At 41.5% G+C, this 25,405-nt stretch overlaps 1 protein-coding gene across 2 annotated transcripts in view; it reads left to right on the top strand.

The window, feature by feature from the left end:
- Positions 1–25,405, top strand: part of PPP2R3B (protein phosphatase 2 regulatory subunit B''beta) — a 1,731,184-nt gene that overhangs the window by 910,732 nt on the left and 795,047 nt on the right. For both annotated transcript variants that reach the window (XM_044072461.1, XM_044072462.1), the window contains exon 4: positions 16,693–16,795. In XM_044072461.1, coding sequence (XP_043928396.1) covers positions 16,693–16,795 — 103 coding nt within the window. The remainder of the gene's footprint in view (positions 1–16,692; positions 16,796–25,405) is intronic.

Here is a 25,405-nt window from a genome sequence, read left to right on the forward strand (position 1 = left end):
AACAGATCCAGTAGCATAGATGGAGATATGAGTTTTTTTGCCAAATTTGGGGGCAGTTCTTAAAATCAGAAATGTTGTTGACCAATTTTGGGCAATGAAAGTGAATTCTTACCACAAATATGTATGTTTATTTACTGCAGTGATAAGAACCCGTTCAAGCACATCTTCAAACAAATTGACTGGTTTAGTAAAACATACTGTTTTGGGAACTCTCTTTAGGGGCATATGCCTTATGAAAAATTTTCTCTCTTTAAATATTTATGTATGACAAAATGTTTTACTTAAAACTTCATTGGTGTTTGATCACATGGTGTATTAATTATGGTCGTTTAAACAGCCGGTAACATCTGTGATGCTTAGTATATTAGAAAGACCTGTAGGTAGTTAATCATTTTTTTATGCATTTTGGTGATTTGAGGTGCCACGGTATGACTTATGCCTTGCGCAGGTGTACACAGATTCACACAAATGCTGTTTTTCCTTTTGTGTGTATTAACATAATGAAAAAGTAGGGACCTAATAAACTAGGTTTTTTTTTTTTTTTTTTTTTTTTTTTGTTGGATAACAAGGAGAAAAGATAAATTGTGACCTTGGGGGAAAGGTTCATAGGTGTGTACTAGGCTAATGGCCCTGGAGCCTTTACAAGCCTAGCCCATAGGATTACCCTTGCATTGTGCCACCTGACCTTAGTTTCCAGTGCCTCTGTCGAATAGAGCCACTGGAGTGATCCCGGGGGTGAATTTTCTATTTCCCATCCACTCATCAAGATTTCTCTTGAAGAGGACCAGTGAGGTGCTCTGACATGTATGAGAAGTCTATTCCATACTATGGGCAGTCTCTGGGTTATGAACCTGTCCCTCCAGCACATTCTTTTGATTGTGGTAATAATGAGGTTGCAATCTCCGGAGCATGTGGTGTGGAGGAATTGGGATTTCTTCATAGGTTTAAATGGTCTTTATAATTACTATACTAATATTACTTTTTTTTGAAAATTTTAGACAGTTTCTTGCAGAGGAAGCATCTCTATTGTCACATTTCTTTTGCTGCATTACTTTGTTTACAGTGAATCTTTTTAGGTAATTTAATTATTTCTTTATGTGGGTTGGTAGAACAATGTGTTATGCACTTTCATGGATGGCTTGCAAACGCTTACATTATTCATGACCTTTTTATTATTTGCATTTCATAGTTATTTTGCAGTATTTATGCAAAGAATGCATGCAAACTTTATGACTTTATATTTTGTTAATTTTGTCCCAATATTGTTTATTGTAATAGTAATGTTGTTGTTGCACCATATATAAATGCTTCAGCACTGTAATGTGTAACTCCACCAATAGATGTCAACAGTCAACTACTCTGCATTGTTTTGTTCAATCTTATGCAAGTGTTTCATTTAATGGATTAGGAAACTATGGAGAATGAGCACTATGCATTACAGAAAGATACTTTTTATTGGTGTGGTCAGACAGACTAAAGTTTTGTAAATGTTATGTAGAGCACAAGTTTGGCAAGAATGCTTTTAGTTGATATATTATTTAAGACAAAAACAGTTGTGTTTTGTTCTAGTGACCAAATAAAATATTGTCTTTTGCATAGTGCTGGGGTTTCCTTTTGAGTTATTTTAAACTGAAGTTCTCATTCCAAAAACTGCAAGTTTAGTTCTCTGCTTTTAAAACTGGATTTAACATTGACACCCTCTCTTAATGGGTCCTTATTTGGGTTTATTTCCTTTCTCCATCAGTCACAATTTTGCATTTATTTAAGACACCACTCACAGTGATGTGAGCTTTTGTTGCCATCCCATGCCATAATGTTGTGTACCTGCTACACAAGTAAGCCTATCCCTTTAATTAACAATTCTGTTTTGCCAAAAGGATAGTTTGGATCGTGTCTTCTCTAGCATCAGGGAAGATCCTGTGCCTTCATGTCTTACAGATCCTCATACTATCTTGTTGGCTATCACTTTATCAGACAAGACTTAAACCAACATTGTTTGTATTATCTAGGAAAGGAGTATGACATTAAGCACTATTACGAGGGGAAGATGGCCAAACTTGCCACTGAGACATCTGTATTTGGCTCGTCTCAACCAGAAAATAGTGATGTTTGAGGGATCCTGATTTGGAACTGGCAGGAGGGCTCTCTGCACATCCCCAGGCATAGCACAGTTAAGAGCTAATCTTCCTTGGAGATGAGTGCATTTCTAAAACAACTTTCCTTTCCCCACAGCTGCTATGCTTATCCTCTACTAGCAAGTATTCAAGCTTGTGTTATTCCTCTGCCTTGGTATTGGAACAGGGGACCAGAGGATTAACCAGCCTTTGGTGAGGGGTGCATTTTTAGATTCCAGGGGTACCCATGCCCTCATTGATAGTCTGGAAACTGAGGTTAACTAGCCTGATTCAATAAAGTGGCCTCTCAAATGGCACAGTCAAGGACTGGAGAAAATTGAAGCCAAAGTGACACCTCCTTGGCTTCTGTCTGTAGGCTCTTCTTGTAGGTCCCATCTGAAGGGTTTGTCAGCTCATGTCATGCCAGAGAGTGCAGCTCAATGACTAGACAGCAAGCAGATATTTGGTGCCTGGTGATAGCTTGAGTCCTGAGTGTGGGACGATGAGTTTCATAAAACAGCTTGGGACCAGCACTAACCCCAATGAAAGGCTGTCTCCCCTCCTTGTTGCTGTCAGGAGGTGTTTGCTCACAGGCTGCATGTCATGCAGCATCCAGTTTGCATTAGTCACATATTCACCCCCCCCCCCATATTGGCTACTCTTTTGATGATACCTTAAGGCTCTTGAGTTTCAGTATGAACTGGCATTGCAACTTATATCCTTTCGCCCAAGATACAGCAGGTTTGTGTCTGGGGAAGAAGCTTTAGGAGCTGTTGACCAGCTCTGTTTTGGAAGTCTAGATGCATGGAAATTTTCTTCCTGTGTCCCCCAAGAATGTGGATAACCCATACAAGCTTATTGGAGCCTGAGCAGGTTGATAACTAAACATCTTCGAGTTGACTCCTTTGTGATCTTTTCAGTGCTGCATAGATACTGGAGAGACAGTCCACATGGGTAATTGATAAGGAGTCGTAAGCTTTAGACAGGCGTGGTAAAAGTGTACATTTCTGTTAGTCTGGGACTTGGACCTCACAGCTAATCATGTCATCTGTCCAAGTTCCAGTACTCCCTACTTGTCCAAGCACTGGAGAAGAGTGAAGACGTCACTGAATATGGAGTAAAGAAGGATCTGAGGTGGACTTCTATGTAGCCTGCCGCAGTAGTTTGTGATAGCACTGAGATCAGAGCCGCATGCAAAGGCATGAAATGGCTTATGTTGTCCTCCCTTGTGGAGGAAACTCAGAAGCCATATCCTGGTTGTCTTTCAAAACCTGGATGATAACATCCAAAGAAGGAAACAGACCAGCACCATTGTGGATGGTTTTCAAGATACCATCCTGTCTACCTCCTCCTCTTTTTATAAGTTATGCCAACACCAAAATTGGAGCCGTAGTGCACAAAAAGGGTACTCAAACATCACATGATCTTGCTCCTCTCATGTGCCAGCTGTATCCTTAGAGAGAGTTATCTCAAGAGGGTAACTGCTGGTAACCATGCTGCCACAGTCCTGATTTTAGTCTGGGTCTGTTGCTGGGGAGGGCAGCTTTTAGAATTTGCTTTGGCTTGGAGAATGATCACAAAAGGCAGTCAGTTTTGTATTTAGTCACTGTGTGCCATTTCCTGAAACCTGTCTAGCCCTCTTCCAAAAAGAAGCTCCACTGGAAGACTAGTCCATCAAGACACTACTGCTGAAAAAGGTTAAGGAGGCTTTACCCTGTTCAGAAATGGATTGAGTGTTTTAGTACTGCCTCATCCTGGTTCCAGAGAGGATATAAAAGTTATTTTCCATTCAGGACTTTAATGACTTCATCCATCACATCCAGTTCTTGATAGTGGCCCTTCAAGGTTGCTTGTTGCTGCCTATATAGGGGTGCCTGGTTGATCTTGCTCAGCATTATGAATCTTATGAATTCCTTTTGGTACATTACTGTTATAAATGGGCATGCCTTCGTTGAAGGTTTGACGTCGAGCTGGCACCTCGGCGTTTTGTAAAAACTTACTGCAATCATTAGCGTACTGGAGTTCTGCTGTGGCGACCCCTTACTAGGAAAAAGCTGAAAGACAAACAGCATTACTGTTACGGTAACTATCAGGTCCTGGAAAAACACAGCAAGAGATTGTTTGCTCTGGCAAATCCTTTTTTCCTTAGCACCCAGAGTCTTTACCAAGTTGTTGGCTAGGGTGGTTAAAGCCATGCAGGAAGAAGATCTTTGTGTACCCCCCCCCCCCACACACACACACAAATAGCTGCTGTTATCCACATCAAGGAACTTCCTAGAAGCATCCCTGCAGTGGGTGCTTCGGTGACTACATTCTTTGGGCTTTACCATGAAATCGGTGTTGTCCATCCTGACCCCCTCATTTGAGGATAGCCTTCATAGGTGTGGAGCTGGATACTCTCAATTGCTGGTTACTGCTACCCTGGTAGGAGGCCCAGATAGGGGCCTTGGCAGTCTGTGTGGGGAGGTAATACAGGGTCCAGTTTCTGACTCATTTGTGTTTTCAGGGACCTGATGGCTACAATAATCTTCATATTGCCATTAGTATGTCTGTAGATGTAGGTCTTGCAGTGAACTCTGAGTTGTCATCATCTGCAGAGCTACCATATTCTCCTGGACTTCATCCTGATGCTGCCTGTGAAGTCGGTAACTTATTCCTTCCAATCTTTTGCTGGGCCACCATTTCATGCAGCCATTCCTGTTAAAGATTCTGGTACAAGATGTTTTACTTGCAGGTTGGAGAGCCTACCTTCACTCTCATAACAAAAAGAAAAGGTGTGCATCCTCTGGGGGGGGGGGGTGCTCCACATCATCTATTTGTGGCTTTGGGCAGCCTTTCTGACCCCTAAGACTTTGGAGAAAAAGCTGTATCAAAGGCATCTTCTTACTAGATCAGACCACCAGTCCGTTGTCTGTGATATCTGAACAAGCCAGAGAAAGATGCACAGTTGTACTCCTTTGCAGGGAAGCATTGTTTGCCTGGCAATGGGCCATAGAAAGGAGAATCAAGCTGTTAGCAGTTCATATTACTGAGTAAGTGAACACGATGGTTTATTCTCTGAAGTGCTGATTCAGAAGCTGTGTTTGGTCATGGTATGCCAGCAGCAGGGCACTGTGGAGAACAACCTGCTTGCCATTCAAAAGAATATGGACCTTCCCTATTTTGATTACAAAACATGGGATGACAGCAGTGGGGGTGTTCTCCACCCCATGGTACTGGAAATTCCTGTTTCTCTAAGAAAGACCTAAACTCATTCTCTGTGCCCATTGGTGGCCACAAAAAGTATGTTTTCAGGCACTTTGGTCTCTCAAAATGAAGGGCGGCTCTACCAGCCCTAGCCAGGTGTGTGTTTTACAGTTTACTATCAAAATGTGGAAAGGCACTTGTGCAAAACTGGGGTGGTCGAATGTGTTTTCCAGTTTCCGTAATACTGATCTAGAAATGTTCAAAACTACATTAGCGAATTAGTGTGCATTCGCTAATACAGGATCAACGTTTCGATAATAGCTCGTACTGCAGCAGGGATCGGGAAATTTACCCTTTTCCTCACTGTAGTGTTATCTCGGAGTTGGTATATGTAATATGTCCCCCTGCAAAACTGTAAAAACTTGTGCTTTAGACATACAATTCATACGGCAGCTTCAGCACAACTACCTGAGAGTCTGACTTCACCTCCTGACATTTCGAATAAGGTCTAATGCGGATGTCGAGGTAATGATTTCCGACATTCTGCAAAAGTGACATTACCAAATTGAAAATGTCGGTTCGAGAAATTGAATAGATTTTGTTGAGAGATTCAACATTTTGATAGTAAACTTTTTTTTACAGCTGTGGCAACACCCAGCTCCACCTCTGGGCCTGGTTTCTCATGTAGAATCCCTGATTCCAGTGAATCTTATGATTGGATTCTCAGGTTATTTATGCCACTTGGAAGCACTCCACTTATGAGGTGTATGCATCCAAGTGGAAATGGTTCTCAGTTTGAGTAGAAGAGTACTGTATATCACCCCAGTCAGTCACCTTGGAGGCGATTCCAATTTGTCTGCAGCAGCTGTATGGCATGGGCCTCATCTATTGTCATGTTATATGTCAGTTGTTTCATTTTCATACCCTCATTACGTGGTGGAGGGTTGACTTGTCACCAGCAGTTTTTCTCTGAAGAGCCCTCCCATCTGTGGTACCTGAACTTCATGATTGATGGACTTTTCCTGTTCGCTATTTGAACCTACTATCTCATTGGTGTTGAAGTTTTGTTTCTTCAAAAATGCTCCCTATATTTGCCACATCCTTTTTAATTAGGAACTCTGAACTTCAGACCCACTTTGTATAAGGTACAATATCTAGTCTAACTAGGCATTCCTAGACTTGGAGAAGGCATATGACAAGATCCTGGGAAAGCTTGCTTGGGGAGTCCTGCAATGGTTTGTACAGGCTATGTACAAGGACCCAGTGACACAAATATGAACAGTGTTTGTGGGCACAGGGCTTCCCACTGGGAACAGGTATGCATAAGGGTTCAGCTCTAAGCCCAGTAAACAAAGTTGCAGTATGCAGACAATTTGGCATTGTAGGTAGATGCTAAACAAGCACTTAACCAAATGATGGAGGAATGGAATGCAATACTGAAAACACACTAGATTAAACTGACTACAGATAAGACATATGGGATGGGTTGAAACAGACTACAGATAAGACTGATGCAGTGGCAGCAAATTGGTAAAATACAAAGAAGCTGAGATTTGAGAGAGAAGGGAAACTAATTGAACAGGTTAACTTCAAGTATCTGGCAGTGGATGAGCTTAAGAGAAGTCTGAATGAGTAGGCCAAAGCAAGAATCAGAGAGGCTGCAGCCAACTGGTGCATTGTTTCAAGGGTCGTGTGTGATTGAAGAATGGGCAGTGAAGGCAGAAGAGCTGAGGAAGGTAGAGGGGATGGAGATGAAGTGCCTCAGATGGGTGATAGGATTGTACAATGTGGAACAAGTAATGTCAGAGCAGAAGCCCAAGTAGCTGCAGTTGTCAAAGAGAACAGATTACGGTGGTTCAGGCAAATGTGCAGGAAAGCAGAAGTCAGTCTGGTGAAGATGATTTAGGACATGCAGGAAGAATGCAAGAGGAAACAAGGGCATACAAGAAAGGGATGAATTGTGTGAGAGAAGACCTGTGGCAACCAAAAAAAAAAAAAAGCACCAGTTCAACAACGAAGGTGCAAAACAGTTTATTGGGCTATTATTGGGCTAAACACAAAACCACCAAGGCTGTCAAACAATACGCAGTATATCACACATCAAACGTTTCGTCACTCCTTCTTCAGAAAAATACGTAAACACACATTTACCCACAAATCCAATACTTAAATACAAATAATAATTCCAGTCAACCAATAGCCATGTTGAATTGATTAACTTAACAAAATCATTGTTGAAACACATTTGAAAAATGCAAAGCAGATTTTTAAAATTGATACATGCCATAATTTATACATAAATGTCCTAATTAAAAAAAATATATATATATTTATACATATGAAATAAATATATAAATAAATATATAAATGTATAATAAAATTACATGAAAAGTATTTAAAATGAATCTTCATTCAGAAATAATCCAACGTGACAAGTAAAAACAATACTACACTCTACTGGTAAAATCTAGTATTTCACCACATTTCATAATCATGATTTGTAATAAATGTTGAATACATGTTATCTGGGATAAATACATTGTACTTGTTATAATTTAGCTGCTCTTAGTTTTTAAAAAAACCTGCTTTGCATTTTTCAAATGTGTTTCAACAATGATTTACAGGAATAAATGGAAGAAGATAGTTTTTTTGGGTGCATCAGAAACATATTGACCCTTTTTCAGCCCCTGTACAAAAGTGTCTTTGTATTTTTGGCATCAGTTTTCAATGAAGGAGGTAGCTCCTCAACCATTAGAGCTCAGTTGGCAGCAATCTCTAACTTCCATGTTTGATATGAGAATTCTTTCTTGGTTTCATCTAAGCTTTTTAAGGCCTTTTTGAGAGGCACTCATCTGTTGAAACCACCTTATAACAACCTTTCTGCACTAAGGGATTTAATTTGATACTGCTAGCCTTAATTCATTCCCCCTTTGAACCAGCAGCAAAATGTGATCTTAAATTTCTGACCTGGAAAACTATCTTTTAAGTGGCCATTAACTCCACTAGAAGAATTTCTGACCTTCAATCACTGTCCTGTAAAAAAAAAAAAAAAAAATCCTTATTTAATTTTTCATAAGGACAGAGTAACATTACAAACCAACCCTTCTTTCCTTCCTAAGGTGGTGGTAGAATCCATCATCAACTAGTCCATTATTCTGCCTGTCGTCTTTCCAAAATGTAAAAGCAAAGGAGAATACTTGTTGCACTTCTTAAATGTTCAGAGACCGTTATGTTTCTACTTGCATAGTACAAAAGAAATTAGAAAATCTGATCAACTGTTTATCTGCTTTGTGGATTCTAAATTAGGTAAATAAGTTACAAAAGTAACTTTGGCAAGATGGCTTATCAACTGTATTTCTTTTGTCTGCAATAAAGTGTGAATCTCATTACCAAAACTTTTAAAAGACTACTCAATTAGATCCATGGCAACTTAGTGTTTTTATCTAGGCATTCCATGGGTGACATATGTGGAACTGCAACTTGGGCTAATCCTCATATCTGTTTTACTCTTTACAAACTAGATCTGGTCTTGAGGGGAACAGCAGCCTTTGGCTCAGCTGTTCTCAGGAATATCCTTCCTTAGAGTCCATCCTGGATTTCAGGTGGCTGGGGACTCTGTCCCAAATGTTGAGTTATGAATGAAAACTGACATCAGATAAAGAAGTTATGTACTCATCATAATGATCTGTGTTGTCCATTTTTATTCTTTCTCCGCTCCCCTCCCATCAACCCCAACCATTTGACAAATGATTTCTAGAAGAACAAGAATTTATAAGGACACTTCTGGTCCTTCCATTGAGCTCCAGATAATGGCTTTCTATAACTAGAAAGTTGTAGTAGTATTTCTTAGTTTTTCTTTTTTTTTTAAACAAGAAACATTTTTATTAAACTATCACTTATGACATAGCCAGTCATGCATTTATATAAATGAAAACAAACCACACCAATGCTGTCCTAGTTGCAAGCATTTAACATCACAAACCATACTGACACACTCCCAGTTCCAAATGTTATACATCACTTATAATCTACCCAATTATTTTCAGTCAAACATTACATAGCTCATTTAAATCCTGCCTTCTTTTAAGTCTCATTCCTCCCTTGTATGTATTGTTCCCACAATACTCATTTTTTTCCTTTTAGTTTCCTCCTACCCTTTTCTAAAAATCTCAATTCCAGATGTTTTATCTCTGTTACTATATTCACTACTTGTGGTATAGTTGATTTAGATTTTGATTTCCATTTTCTAGTAATTGCTTTTTTTGGCAGCCACCTTAATTGGACACACAGCAAGGCCTTGCCATGTCTAGGCACTTCCGATTCTGTATCAACTTCCGATTCTGTATCATAGCTCAAAAATAATCTCTCTCATTACACCAATCTGCCCACGCAGCATCTCAGACAGTCCATCCCACAGGGAATCCCTAAAGTTTGCCGACTCTCACAGTGCTCACAGAAAATATGCTGCCAGCTACCTCTCTTTTCCTGGTTACATCTCCGACATTTCCTGTCTACCTGAGGAAACATTTTCTTGAGTCTACTTGTGGTATAAAAATACATATGCAAACATTTCCAAGCAAAAGTTCTAAATCTTCTAGATTGTGTTGCATATTTGGGAGCTATACATATATTCTCCCATTGTTTCTTTGTGAATTGCTTATCCAGTCCTTTCTAACCTAATCTGATTCTTATAGTTATCTTGCAGTATTTTATATGCTCTACTAATTATTCCTTTTTTAATGGCAGCATCTGTTCTAGATTTTACTAAAAACTGTACCAGTGCTGGTCTTTCATTTGGGACCCTCATTTCTTTCTCTTTGCCTGTACTCTGTTATCAATCTTTGATAGAGAAGGCAATCTCTAACCTGCAATCCAAATAAATTCTTGGCATCTTCCCATTCTGTCATCTTTTTCTATAGTTATTTTCTCCCACTTCCTTGGTTCCTTTGACATTTTTCTCCAATAAATTCCAGCCCACTCTTGCCTGTTGTCTATATCCCTAATTGCAGTCATCCCTTTCGGCAGAATGTCCTTTCTCCATTCCCATGTTGGCTTAACTCTTAGGATACTTTCTGCTACTTTATAGATATAATATGATTGTTCTTCTCCTTAAAGGACTGCTTCCAAAATCCTAGTCTCTTGAACATCCCCCTGTTTCATCATCATCCCTTTCCACTTTGTTTTACAGTTTTCTACTTGTGCTATGTATAAGAGGCTTAACTGTGTAGCTCTGAAATACCTCTTCAAATCGGGTAATCCCAGTCCACCTTGTTCTACTGGAAGAATCAACTTATCCCACTTGACTCTTGCTGTCTTCCCTTCCCAGATAGTCCTTCAGCTCTTTATTAATTGTAGTCCACAAGTTCTCTTCTGGTCGATGAAAATATGCCTGACCTGTGTATAAGACTAATGGGACTAAAAACATTTTAACTGAGTAACATTTCTTATTTATCCTACTCTAACAAGATCTGAGATATTTTGGGGGTTGATGCATTACGGGTAAGGTTGAAGCTTGAAAGCTGTATGGTTACCACAAACTATAGTAATGACCAAGTCCGGAGTCCAATGTCTGATCCAAACCCAACTGGTGAGGAAGAATGAAAATGGACAACACCGATGGAACGTTATGGTGAGTGCATAACTTCTTTTTTATCAGTGTATGTGACACATGACATTATTTCTTGATCTGCAAGGATGATGCAAGCTGATGATAAACTGGTAAACTCTGGGAATAAGTGCAGTTATGTAGCCAGCTTGTGGTGCCATGTGTTTGACACCACTGAATTCAAGATCTTCCAAAAAAAATGCCAAATTTCCATTGGTGGAAGGGAAGGATTCAACCAGTTACCCATCACTGAGGATCCCTTCATAAGTCAACAGGTCTATAATATCTGTCATGTCTCATTGTTAACAAAAAAGGGTAATGTGTTGACATCATCTTCCAGTTCTTTTGAATAAACTTCTGCTGCACATAGACAGTAGTGGTTTAAATGGCTTTCAAAAACAACTGTCTGCTTAAATGGGAGACATAAAATATAGAAAGAATTTGCTTTCAACCTTCTGTCTATCTTAGCAGCCTATTCTTGATGATCTTATAGTTTCTTTTTTAAAGTCGGAGTCCATGAGACTATATCACTGAAGTTGTAGTTGCTTAAAGCGTTTTGTCACTATACAAGACTGCTTAGCTGCATCTGGTGAGTTAAGTTCTATGATGCAGTTTGCACAAGAGTATCCATATTTACTTGAACTATTTTTTTATGAAAAGCTTCGTAAACCTTTTGCTAAATCCATTGTCCAAATAACTGTAGTATTTTCTTCCCTGATGTCACATAATGTGGCTGTCCCTAGACTTTAATGGACACCTCTTTGAGCCATTAGTTAATTGTATCCAGTAAAGTCAGTGGATGCTTCTCACGTTTTCCCCACAGCTGATGTGCCTGAGGTTAAAGTGAAAAAAAAAATGCCGATATAATGAGGGTGCAGATAGGAACTTTATACACCAGATACAAAGGTACATCAGGTAAGTCATGAAATCCTTCATAGTCATATACTAGCCTAATGACCACCGGCGCCTTTACAAGATGAGGCATGCAATCCAGCCTTATTTTGTCCCTGGTGATTAATTGGGGGGGGAGGGGGTATGTTAACATGTTTCTACAGCTTATATTGGTGGGGGAGAGTATGTTAACTTGGGCATTACTGTCTGCCTTTGTCTGTTAGAGACGTGGGGAGGCAGACATCTGGGGTTAATTTCTGATTTTCCATCCATTGCTCAAGGTTACACTTAAATAGGGTTAGGGATGGACTCTGCTTCATATGCATGGGGAGCCTGTTCCAGGGAATGGGGTTTCTCTGAGACACATATATGTCTCAGCAACATGACTTGTTTATGTTGCATGCAAAACTTAAATCCTTGGAGCTAGTGGTGCTGATACTGTCTGTTTTGCAGATGTGCAAAGGGCCCATCAGAGCTCTACCTGAGGATACCTGGTATGCCAGGCATTGATTGCCTCTCAGTAACCTGTACAAGACAGGAGTATAGAGATATGGCTTTAAGGTGATTTTTATAAGACAGTGCATTTATATTCTAGATTCTGCTAGTAAGGATCCTTTGTGGCGTTCCACCTGTTGCATGTTTGGTCCGATACATGCCGAAGGGGGCATTATATTCAGTGATGGGTCTGTCTGATAAGAGCCACATAAAGTGGTAGTATAACTTCCATGGATCTGAATGCCATCCCTTTACTTTTAACTTGTACAACACAGAATGATTTTCTTACTACCTTGGCCACATGTTGGTCAAAGGCCAGATTACTGTTTACCCTATGTTCCCAGATCCATGACTACTGCATCAACTCTAACGGCGGTGCTTTATTGATGGAGTAAGTAGCCCGAGTGGCAGTTTTCCCAAAAGGCATTGTAATGCAGTCCTTGGCATTGAGGTTTAGTCTGTGGCTTGGGCACCGTTCATTTGTCTATGTTAAACCTTCTTATAAGATGTTTGAGCCATGTGGGGAATCAATGATCGCTCCCAATTTGCAATCCTCTGTGAATTTGGTCAGCCAAGGGCCCTTGACATTAGCCTTTACCTCCAAGATGTAGATGGCAAATAGGAGCAGTCCCAGCACGGAGCCTGTACTGGTGACCGGTCTCTTATTGGAAGTGGTATCACCAATCCTGACTTTCTGTTTCCTGTCTGTGAGCCAGCCGGCAATCCAGTGAGTTATGTATGGATTTCTGACCAATTTGGTGTTTGTCAACTATATCGGAGTAGGATATTGTGTCAAACACCCTTAGCCAATTTTCAGGTAGGTAGTATGCACCATATTCCCCTCATCCATTGCCTTGGTGACCTTTTCAAAGAAGTCCACCAGGTTTAGTAGGCATGACCTTCCCTTGACAAAGCCAGACTGGGCTGGATCCAGTGTCTGAAGGTTGTTTTTGTCTTTGCTAATTGCTTCCATGATAATTCATTCCAAAGTTTTGCATATTAGACTAGTCAAACTAGTAGGTCGCTAGTTTCCAAGGTCACTTGATGGTCCACCCTTGTGAAGTGGGATAAACATTGCAGTCTGCTGTTCTCATGGTACAAAGCCTGGTTTGAGACTATAGTTATAAAGTGACTCAAGTGGTCCTGTTATGACATTTTCCAGCTATTTAGGAGGCATCTTGGGATATTGTTGAGGCTGATTGATGCTGTATTTTTGGCTTTGTTGAGTGCCACCAGGACCTGCTGCCTGTTAATAGTTGGGGGGGGGGGTTATGCTAGTAGCTATTTCATGGATGGAGGTGAGGGGGGGGGGGGTTGGAGAGTGAAGTTTGAGCTGAAATTGTCAGCCAGCAAATTCACTACATCACTCTGCTCAGTGAAGGTGGCACCATTGACGACCAGTTCAGCACACTGATGTGTGCTACCTTTGAGGTTTCAGACATAACTAGAGAAGGCCTTGTGGGTTGTCTTTAGCCTGTGAGACTATCTTGACTTCGTAATTGGTGTTGCACTTAATTAGTACTCTTACTTTCCTGCTTACTTTAATTAGAGAGCTCCTATTATTATGGGAGTTGTGCTTCCTTATTTTAGCCGTGATTTTTTTTTTCTTCTGTTATATACCCTATTAAGATTAGGATTCCACCAGTGTGGTTTGTTTTTAGAGTTTGTTTTGTGCTTCTAGTAGGTACAGCAGCCTCTGTACAGACATTGACATGGTTATACAGGGTCTCTATGAACGCTTCTGCATAGGTTGTTGTGAACTCTGGTTCAAGCGGGGCATTGAATTTTGATAAACTATGTCTTAATGGGATGTAGTTTGCTTTGGAATAGTTCCTAACTGTTAGAGGTTTTGCTGGGGTTACCAAGTTGATTTTTATTTAAAAGGAGACATCTTTGTGGTCCAACCTCATCATTGAGGACGTGGCACTGGTGAGGGTGCTGCGCTCTCCCATGTTAGTGAGTACCAGGTCCAGTATGTTTGAACCTCTGGTGGGTGTGTGCACTCTCTGGTGAAGGATATTTGTGTTAAAGTCCAGAAATCATTTTGCCTGTGACTATGAGGCATTGTATGCAGAAGACCCTCACCTTTAAACCAGCTATCCTATTTATAGGAGATTTTAACTACCCTGCTATAGACTGGGAATCTCCCATTAATAGGATGTCTGGTTTAAAGGCGAGTGTCTTCTGTAGGTCTAGGTATGAGCTGTAGGATTTTAGGGGCATACAGGGTAACCTATAGCTTGCTAGTATATGGTATGGGGCTTTGTCTATGGTGATTTTCATATGGATAAATTCTAGGGCTTTGTCCTGTTTAACCAGAATTATGCTTGTTGCTGTAGATTGACTCCTCCACCATTTGTCCATGTCTGTGCAGCTGTTGGTCTAAATGTGTTGAAGGCAATGAAGCGTTGCACTGCCAGATTACTTTTTGTGATTTAAACTCTCATTAGTGGCACAGATCTCTATATTCTTCAAAGTGAGGAGATCTTGTAGGGTGTGGACTTTTTTGGTTAGGCTCCTAGCATTGAACTGAAACACCTTTAGGTTTCTTTGGGTTTTATTTATTGTGCCGGTTGGTTTGTCAGTTTGGCATTGCCTAAAAAAGGCTCTAAGGTGATGAATAAAGTTTTGGCCAATATTCAAAAGCCTAGGGGAGACGGGTGTAGACCATCCTTTGCAAATCAATGTGGTGCGTTAACCATGTCCTCCCATGCTGTTAAATATTGAATCCCCCTGGAAATCACCATAATCTTAGCTAATTATTGAAGTCCGTCATCTTTTATTCAAGTGGCATCATCCTTTGTGAGGGTAGAGTGCTGCTCAGTGCAAGGCACATACCTGCCTGAGACGCACATTCAGAGAGATCGACAAAGTCTCTCTTCATATAGTACAGAGAAGTATATCTCAGGTTAACACCCAAATAGACTATGATAGAATCATACTGGTACATGTGGTGTAGTGACTTGGGTGCATCCATAACTTGGCAGATCCTAGCTCCAGATAAGGAAATATGTTCTTGTTCAGTTTGGCGAGTGGTGCAACTGTGTGGTGTACAATGGAATGCCCTAGGACAAGAGTCTTTGGTAATTTGTTGACTTGTCATGTAGGCTTTCTCTTGGAGCTCCACTGGGTGTACGAGTGTGTGCAGTGTGTTGGGTGCTGCTTTTGTTGAGAGCTTTAGAGCTTGATAAGGACAGGCATTACCCTTTATAGCCTTAGGAGGTCTTTTGAGGTTTGGAAAGATTGCTTTTTTAGTGCCTCAGCACAGGTCGGTGTGTGTGTGTTCTTGACAGCCTTGTTTGTGTGCAAGATTTTTGCCTCCCACGAAGTTGTGTATGCGTATCTCTCACTATGTCTGTATTTTACGGATTAAATGATTGTCTGTGAACATGACGCAATTGCTACATTGTCTCAGGATGCCCATATCTACCAAACTGGATACAGACACATTTGGAAATTGCATATCTATGTTGTACAGACCTGTATTTGGGTGTGCTACTGTAGGTTGTGGACTGGTTTATACAGAGGTCTTCATGGGTGGGTGGCCTGTGGGTCTCTGGGATTTGGTACTACAAAACACTTTAATGTGATTGGTTTCAGCTCAATGAACTACTTACTATTTGTACAATTTGTCAGTTTTACAATATGGATTTTTCCTGGTGCTGTACTCTCTGAATTCATAAAATTGCTTTACATGTAATTTATTTTCAGTTCTGCAGTTTGGACCTGTTCCAGAATAGCCAGATGCCATATGGAAAACTTATTCTAGTTGCCAATTTTGGTGCTCTCTTTGTTGTTTCTAGGAATGAGAGTAGTGAATTGTCATTTATGTGTTTGTCCATATTGCGTAAAGTCTCAGTAAACAGACTGTGTTCTTGGAGTACTGCAATGTACTTACATTGTGACAGAAACTGCTAGTCTAGAAAATTGCCAAAAGGAACCAGTTGCTACAGTGCTAGTGAATTCCTTGAATATCTCCAGGCCCATGTTTGGCTCCCACAAAACAAACAAGCAAAAAAAAAAACATACACAGTAGTGGTCACACTGACTTTTTATTTTAACAGCTGCCAGTTCTTTCCCTTTTTAGTAGAACACAAGCACCTGTATTTTTTGATTCTCAAAGGCAACAGTTTTTACAAAAAAAAAAAAAAAAAAGACAAGGCATTTCATTTTCAGTATTCAATATTAGCAGCACAGTGGGATACGGCTTGGAATGTGGGAGTTTTAGAGATGGTGTAGCATAGCTGCGACTATCACAGGTATGCCATGAAGTTTGTAGAAGTGCTACTGTGCGTAGTTAAAACGCATGGTGTACATTCAGGGTTGTTTCTTTTGATTATATCCCAGATTATTCCTGTAGTATTTAATATCATTTATTAATTTTGCATATTTGATTTGCAGAATACTACAGACTTGCCATGATGAGGCTGCAAAGTTCTTGAGTCTTCTTTCAAAACCTGGATGCAATTATTTGGAACAAGATGATTTCATTCCATTCTTGCAGGTACCTTTTCTAATTTGACTGTGAATTCTTTAAATATATTTTGTCATGTTAAACAGGGTGAGTTTTCATATTCCTGCATTTTCCTGTATGTATTCTGCTGGCACATTTGCAATATTCACTTAAGTAAACTACTGTTAAAAAGTTACTGTTACTTGGATTTAAACCGGATTAAAGGTATTGTAAATAATTTTGATCTTGTTCCGACTGACTTTTTCCAGTGTTACTAGGTTAGAAGGAAACACACTGGTTTTGTCTGTCGTTATACCTACTACGACTAGATTTGGCAAGTCCTTTGGATTTGTGCTTATAAGATATAATCCAGTTTTATTTATTCAGGCAGTGATTAGTGAAGTTCTTGTCAGTTCTGCATAGGACTTTGTTATTTAGTGGCATCACAAACTGATGTACACCTCATAATGCAATGCCTGTTATGTACAGGGCTTTGTTGTTAGAGTGATGTCAAAAGTTGACTTGGGCACCATAATGTAGTACTAGTTCTGCACAGGCATACCTCTCAACTGCTCTGCACTTGGTGTGAGGATTTAGATTTTAGTATACATTTTAATGTTTGTTCTGGTGCTCTGATTTGCCTTTTGATGTCTCCAATTTGTGGTTTTTCATAAGCTCAGCTGTGTGTCCAGTGAGAGAGTAGCTCATCAAAAGACAAAACTGAGGATAGAACTCACCGTGAGCTTTTTGCTACACTGTGCTTTGGTCTGTTGAACTGACCAGTAGCACAATATGTCTAGAAAAACAGACCAATAGCATAGAGAAGAGTGCTGTCTGACTGTTTTACTAACTTCATTGTGCTGTTGGTCCATTCGGCACACTGCAGCTAGAAACCCCAAAATACAGCACTGTAAGCTGTGCATAAGTCATAGGATTGTAGCAGCAAGAGTAGTTTGTATAAAACTGCAGTGTTTTAAAATAAAAAGACTGTTTTTGGTCCTTTTCTTACTGTTGAGAGGGTGGTCCCCTTTTTTGGCCATGTATTACAATTTTTAATAGTCAGTTGTATGATTTTTCATGTTTGGAAGTTGAGAGCTGTGTGCACAAGGCTTTATGGTTATAGAATGCTGTCACAAAGTGACTGATACCATACTTGTACTGCACTGCCTGCACAGGTCTTTATTACACCTTAGTGTCAGAATGTGATGTAAGTATCATAATACTTTACTAGTTCTATATGGGTCTTTATTATTACAGAGTGCCCTCTACAAAAATGGTCACAGATATCTGAAAACTGGGTATGATTGTCAAATGTCTGTCTTGATACCTATTCATTACAGTTATAGCTAAACATCATAAACAAATGGTGTAAGGAAAATGGCTAACATTAATCATCAAGAGGTGTGGTATTTCACATTTGGTGAACGGCTCAGTACGCTACTTGAAAATGATAATATAGTCGGGGATCGTGAAACTATAGTCAGTATTTCCCCTCTCCTTTGTTTACCTTGTCATAACATGCCACGGTGGTACGGCGGTAGAGTTGTTACCTCACAGCAAGAGGTTCGCCCGTTCGATTCTCGGCTGGGCTTGGGGAGTGCCTTCTGTGTGGAGTCTGCATGTCCTCCCCATGGTTGGGTAGCGTACGAAAGACATGCGTGCGTAAATGGGCGTGCCTTCGTTGAAGGTTGGGCGTCGAGCTGGCACCTCAGCGTTTTGTAAAAATCTACTGCCAATCATTAGCGGTCCGGAGTTCCGCTGTGGTGACCCCTTACTGGGAAAAGCTGAAAGACAAACAACAACAGTAAAGTATTTCTGTTTAGCACAACTGATATCTAAATGTATGTTATCCAGGTGAAGAGAAGTTTCCTTTCTATCTCTCTGTCTCTCTGCAGCTACAATTAGACAAATTATTGAGTACATTGCCCTGTTTGGGATATGCCTTTATAGACATATTAAGCAAGTTGAAAAGCTCAGTGGTTCCTTAACAAGAAGACTATAGGCCTCAAGTCCCTAAACTACTAGGAAGGCTTGAAGCTCTATCCCTGTACTCTATTTCTTATAGGCTGTTGCAGGGTGATCTATGACTTGAGTTAAGCACCATTAGAGACCCCATCCAACTTGATCTCCTTTAACTTTGCAAGTCAGGCAGCTCCTCTAACACCAGGACAGGGGATGTAAATCTCCACCAGGACATAAAAACAATGCATTACAGAAAAAAATGTATTGGTGAACATCTACCTGACTTCTGGAACAAACAAAATGACAACCCACCATCCTTCAAATTAAACCTTGTAGTTTGGATAGGTACCCATAAACTTAATTCAGTACTGACTTGCTTTCCCCTTTTTCAGAAGGGGGTGGCGGCGGCAGCATGAGGGTGGGTACTTGTAAGACATGAACAGTCTTGTGACGCAATTGCCATGCATTTCCTATGACCCTATATAATCATAACACACTAGTAATGCTGCAAAGGGATTTGTTGTTACAGAGTGTTGGCCCAAAGTGACATCATAATAATTTCTAGTTCTAGCGCTTTGTTGTTGTCACAGTGATTTAGACATGGTAATGCAGAACTTATTCTGCACAGGACTTTGTTGTTATCGAGTGCTTTAACAGATTGCCTTAGTAATGTAGTATTGGTTTAGCAATGGACTTTTGCTGTTTCAGAGGTTTTGACAAAATAACTTAGACATGGTAATGCAACGCTATTTCTGCACAGAGCTTTCTTGTTATAGAGTATGGTGTGAATGACCTGAGACGTACCTCCCTGGACTACATGAAAAGAGACATGGAAGAGCTCTATGATCATGTAGCCCAGGCTGGCTGGTATGACCCTGACCCTGAGTAGCATCCTGCCCTCACCAAGAATGATACCTCATTATAAAGAAAAAAACTATCAATTTCAACAATTGGCTAAGCTTCTGGTGTCATTCAAAGGGGATCCAGTGTCTGTCAGCCTGGGACGACATGCTCGACAAGCTGCGTTGCTTTGCAAGAGATGGCTTGCACCTGTCACCCCCTAGGCTTTCGAATACTGGCCAAGACTCTTGCTGCCCCCATAGTGCCTTTTTTAGGCAAGGCTCAAAAATCAAACCCACCTCCTTAAACAGCACAATAAACAAAAAACTGAGGGTTATGCTACTCAACGCCAGGAGTTTAAACCTCAAAGTGCACATGTTCGAAGCACTCCTCAGTATGGAGAACATCAACATCTGTGCAGTAACTGAAACCTGGTTCAAGGATCCAGAGAGCACCCCAGCACGACCGGGCTACAACTCATACCACACGTTTTGGCCACAGAACACAGACCGAAACACAAAAGGAGGGGGTGTATCCATATTCATCAAGGATACCTACACCTCCAGGTTAGTGGCGCAGCATGATACCGCTAAGATCATCCATGTGCAACTAACATCGGGCAAATCTACAATGCAAATTGTGGCCTGCTACAGATCACCCTCCATGACCAGGACCACCACTCCACCTTTCTGGAGACACTGGAAAACATGAAGGTCCTACCGAACACCCTGATATTGGACAATTTCAATTACCCTACCATTCACTGGGAAAACTACTCTAGTACAAACTCCCAGGCCCAGCACTTCCTGGAATTCATCAACTCAAACGCCCTGGATCAGCTGGTAAACTCCCCTACCAGAGATGAAAACATATTGGACCTGGTCATCACCAACATGGGCAACAGGTGTTCCACACCGGAGGTCAACCCGTCACTGGTTAGATCAGACCATAAACTAATCACTCTGGATGTCCACACCCCACCACCACCCCCAACTAAGGAAACCACAGTAAAAAACTTTTCTAAAACAAACTTCACCTTACTTAAGACAGAGGTGGTAAGTTTCACAGCCCCCACGCTAAAGGGTAATGCTGCCCAAGATGCAGAAACCTTTACAAATGCACTCTGTGAGCACCTGTAAGGATGCATGGATTATGCCATCCCTAGCAAAACCAAGACTCACTCCTGTAAGAGAAGGAAACCAGTGTGGTAGACCCCTGCCATAAACAGGCTATACAATAGGAGGAGGAAACTAGTTCAGAAAAAAAGCAAATCCCAAGAAGAAAAGACATCCCTGCCTAGTATCAGTAAGAAACTAAGGTCCCTCATGAAATCATCCAAGGTTAACTTCGAAAGAAAAATATCCAAGGATTCAAAAGATAACCACAAAGCCTTCTTTAGCTATGTTAAGAATCTAAGTGGCAATTCACAGATATGCACTGAACTAGTGTAAAATAGCACAAAATATACTGAACCTACTGATATTGCCAACATCCTGGCAGATAGATTCAGTTGAAACTTCTCCCCCCTCTCACCTTTAAAAGGGCCCACAACAATACCGGAAAAGTGTAGTGTCTCAGAAATCAGGTGAAAACAGCCCTTTCAAAAGCCAAAAACACAGCGTCAATGGGGCCAGATGGTGTCCCAGGCTGCATCTTGCACGAACTAAAGAACGAACTAACCCCCCACCTAAACACGCTGTTCAACCTCAGCCTCTCCACAGGCCACATGCCCATAGAATGGAGCTCAGCAACGGTTATTCCTCTCCACAAAAGAGGGAACCACAACTGACCCTGGTAACTATCGCTCCATAAGCCTGACTAGCCTGGTCTGCAAGGCTATGGAGCGCATCATCATGGAAACCATTAACAAAGACATTGGGAACCTGCAAGCTCTTGACCCAACCCAGTTCGGCTTTAAGGGCAGATCATGCCTACTAAACCTGGTTGACTTCTTTGAGACAGTCACCAAGGCCATAGACGAGGGAAAGGTGGTTCAAATAGCCTACCTTGACCTCGCCAAGGCTTTCGACACCATTCCCCACTCTGGAACTATAGAAAAACTCACCAGCCTGAACATAAAACCCCTACGTTACGAGATGGGTTGCCAACTGGCTTACAGACAGAACTCACATGGTAAGAATAGCGGGCTCCAGGTCCGACTCTAAACCAGTCACAAGTGGTGTCCCACAAGGCTCTGTCCTGGGACCCCTACGGTTCAGCATATACACTTCTCAGAAGTACAGGCAAACACAGGAGGACTATGGCTAGCCAAGTTCGCTGATGACTGCAAACTGGAAGCCATAATTGACTCTCCGGCTGACACGGACATCCTCCATAAGGGCCTTACTTAGACGGACACCTGGTGTCAAACTCATGGCCTCAAGCTCAATGCCAAAAAATGCATAGTCATCCCGTTTGGGTAAAACAAAACACCCACGAATTATACCACATAGGCGTCAGCACCCTTAATACAGAAGAGGTAATAAGAGATCTGGGGACCCAGGTAGATAGTAATCTCTCCTTTGACAATCATATTGCCAAAGTAGTTAGTAAATCCTTCTATGTGGCCCATCTAATTACTAAAGGGTTCACATCTAGAAATAGAGGTTATAGTGCCCCTCTACTCGTCACTCATCAGACCCATCATAGAGTACAATGCCCCATTTGGGATGTAGCTCACAAGACACTTCCAACAGCTGGAAAGACCACAAAAGTACCTCACCAAGAGGATTACTGGCCTCAAACATATGTCCTATGCAGCCCAACTGAAAAAAACTCCAGCTGTACTCTGGCAAATCGCTTACTAAGAGGTGATCTCTGCCTGACTTACAAAGCCATGTCCAACTCAGAATTGATAGACATGCCCCACCTAAAGAAATCCAAGTCACTGCGAGCCACGCGCTCTAGTGAGCTAAACCACACCACAGCAATAAATAGAACATGCTGGAGGGATAGATTCCTGTCAGAGACTCCCCATGCTTTGGAACAAAATTCCAAACTACATTAGGTAGAGCCCCTCACTAACATTCTTCAAGAGAAACCTTGATAAGTGGATGGATAACAGAAAATACACCCCTGGGATCACTTCCTTGACTCTGCTTAACAGAGGATCAATTAATTAATCAGTGGGGCGGAGAAAGCCGACACACACTGGCTAGGCTTATAAATGCCCTCTGGCAGATAGCCTAGTACCTACCTATGAGTGTTGCCACAAAGTAGCTGACATCATAATGTAGTACTAGCTCTGACTTAATATTAAATACAGCACCCCTTTGTTTTGTATATTTTTTTAAATGCGTTAAACATGCAGAAGATTCAGGGCCTACAATCCAAGAAGATTGTAGGCCTAAAGTCCATGTGTTATCAAAAACAAATTTTAGTGCCATCCTTGTACTACCTTGAAGTGTGATCTATATCTTGTGTTAAATGCCATTAGGGATTCGGAACACTTAGATCTCCTGTAACTTTTCAAGTCAAATGGCTCTTGTAGTCCTTGAGCTAGGACTTAAATGTCCTGCTGCACATAGCACATTAATACAATGCACAGGAGAGCCCTGTTTGTTATCCAGCATCTACCTGACCTCTAGACAGAGTAAGGCAAACAAACTGCCACCCTGTTATCCTTCTTTTTAAACTTGGATTGTTGGATGGGTACCCATAAATTTACTCTGGGGCTGAGCTGCTTTCCCTTCTTTCTTTTTGTTTTTTTAAACAAGAAACATTTTTCTTAAATTATCATGTATGACACAGGCAATTGTATATTTATGTAAATGAAAACAAACCATATTGACATAATTTTAGTTGCAAGCATTATACATCACAAGAGACTGCTGCTTACCCTTCTTGAGAAAAGGGGAGGGGTCCAGCATGAGCAGGTGGGTATTGGCAAGGCTTAAAAAGTTTGTGACTCAGGTGTCTTGTGTTTGATATGATCATTACAAAATACTAGATATTAAGTTGTCTATATCGCCTTTGTTTCTTGCTTGTTGGGATCGGAGCCAACCCTTGGCTCTGACTCAGCCATCTTCTATAGCTCGAGAGCTGTTTACTGGCTCAAGGCTACCCCTTATCCCATGATGCCTGGCGTTAGCTACCCAGACCTCGTTTGTCGCTTCAGCTGCGAGGTTTGTTATTACTGGCTCAGGCTGTAGTAAGTTAAATACTTTTTCTAGCTATTTAGGGGATATATTTGATATATTTTAATAAGTTTAGTCTTTCGACATATTAACTAGATTGTAGTTTTTAGTGTATTGAATTTTCTCTAAGAACTTGTTTAAGTTAGAGAGTTATCCCCCCCCCCGTTTTTCCCTTCTTATTGTAGCGTTTCTTTTAGTTTAGTCTCCTTTAATTTATAGGTAGCCGTTTAAGTTAGAGGCTTCCTATTTAAAAAAAATAAATAAATTACTTTTCACTGTAGTTTTTCTTGTTTTTGGGATAGATTAGTGTTTATAGTTTTTTGTTGTTTGGGCTTTTGGCCAAAGTTTTTTTTCTGTAGAGATGTCTAAAGAATCTAAAGTATCTGGATTCAAGAAGTGTGACTCATGCTGTCAGAAAATGTCTCTGACAGATGGGCACACTTCTTGCGTCTATTGCTTAGGCGCAGTGCACCTGCAGGACTCTTGTTCTGTATGCCACGCATTCAGCCCAAGGGTTCTGCAGGAGTGCAAAAATAAGTTGATTTTAAGGGGTCTCCATAAGCCCCAGGATTCACCAGCCAAGGCTCAACTGGTGAAATCTTCTAAACCGACCAAATCGTCGTCTCCCAGCTCCCGTCATTGGTCCATACATTACCAACTACCTCAGTTCCGGCTGGAACCGAGGAGGCTGCTTCCCAGTCGGCTCCACCAGTATCGTCAGAGCCGTCTCGGACCCACAAGAGACCGAGGTCCCCATCTTTAGAGTCAATACATTCGGCCACTCTGTCTCCCTTCTTGCAAAGTGACCGCAGTCATAAATCCTCCCACTCCTCTCAGTCTTCTATACTGTCAGACCACGACGTGGAGAGAATGGTCAGAAGATTGTTGAAATCACAGGCACTAGCCAAAATGTTATCCAGCCCTAGTCAACAGGTGTCTGCTCCATCTGCTTCAATTGATGTTCCTCCTCCGACTCCTCTGAGCCGGAGTTTGTTGGGGTTTGAATCATGGAACCGATAAAGATTCCCCCTTCAGTTCCATCATCAGCTCCGATCCCCTCGATGCTACCTTCCGTCGAGGGATCTGGGCGCCGAGACTCCCTTGTCGGCTCCAAGGGGGCGAGTGGCATCGGACCCTTGTCCGACCCCGTTCTCACTCTCGGAGCTTCGGCGCAGGTGAGCTCAGCTCCTACATCGGCCTCAGAGCCGTCCCCCTCGGTGCAGAGGAGGATTCCAGTTTCCTCGGAGCCGGATCCTCCTTTGTATCGTGGCAAGGATGCCTTCGATGTCATGAGGAGTGTACTGGCCCATGAGTCAGTATCACGTTCAACCCCACTGACTCCGTCCCCTGTAGTACCTGCGTCAAACTCTGTCCCTCCTCCAGACCCCAAGCACGGGGAACCAGCGCTCCAGAGCACCCCACTGGGTGTTTCCTCTTCTTCCGAGGCCTCCCCTAATCATTCGGAGGAGGCCCCTCGGAAGAGGAAGTGCAAGAGGAAGCACATTGACTCCCCTGGTTCTGTCACTTCAGATATGGATTTGGATGAATCGGAAAGGTCCCCGAGATCCCCCTCTGAAGATGTTTCCTTTTCGGACATCCTAGAAATGCTTAGGCAGAGGGGGAACTTGACTGCCCTAGCCCCTACTAAGGATGAATCCGTATTCCTGGATTCATTTGGTTCTCACCCTTCCACTTCCTGAGTGTCTCCCCCATTCGATCCACT

The sequence above is a fragment of the Protopterus annectens genome, chromosome 5.part0 (genome assembly GCF_019279795.1).
Source record: "Protopterus annectens isolate FY-2018-M chromosome 5.part0, PAN1.0, whole genome shotgun sequence".
NCBI lineage: Eukaryota > Metazoa > Chordata > Ceratodontiformes > Protopteridae > Protopterus > Protopterus annectens.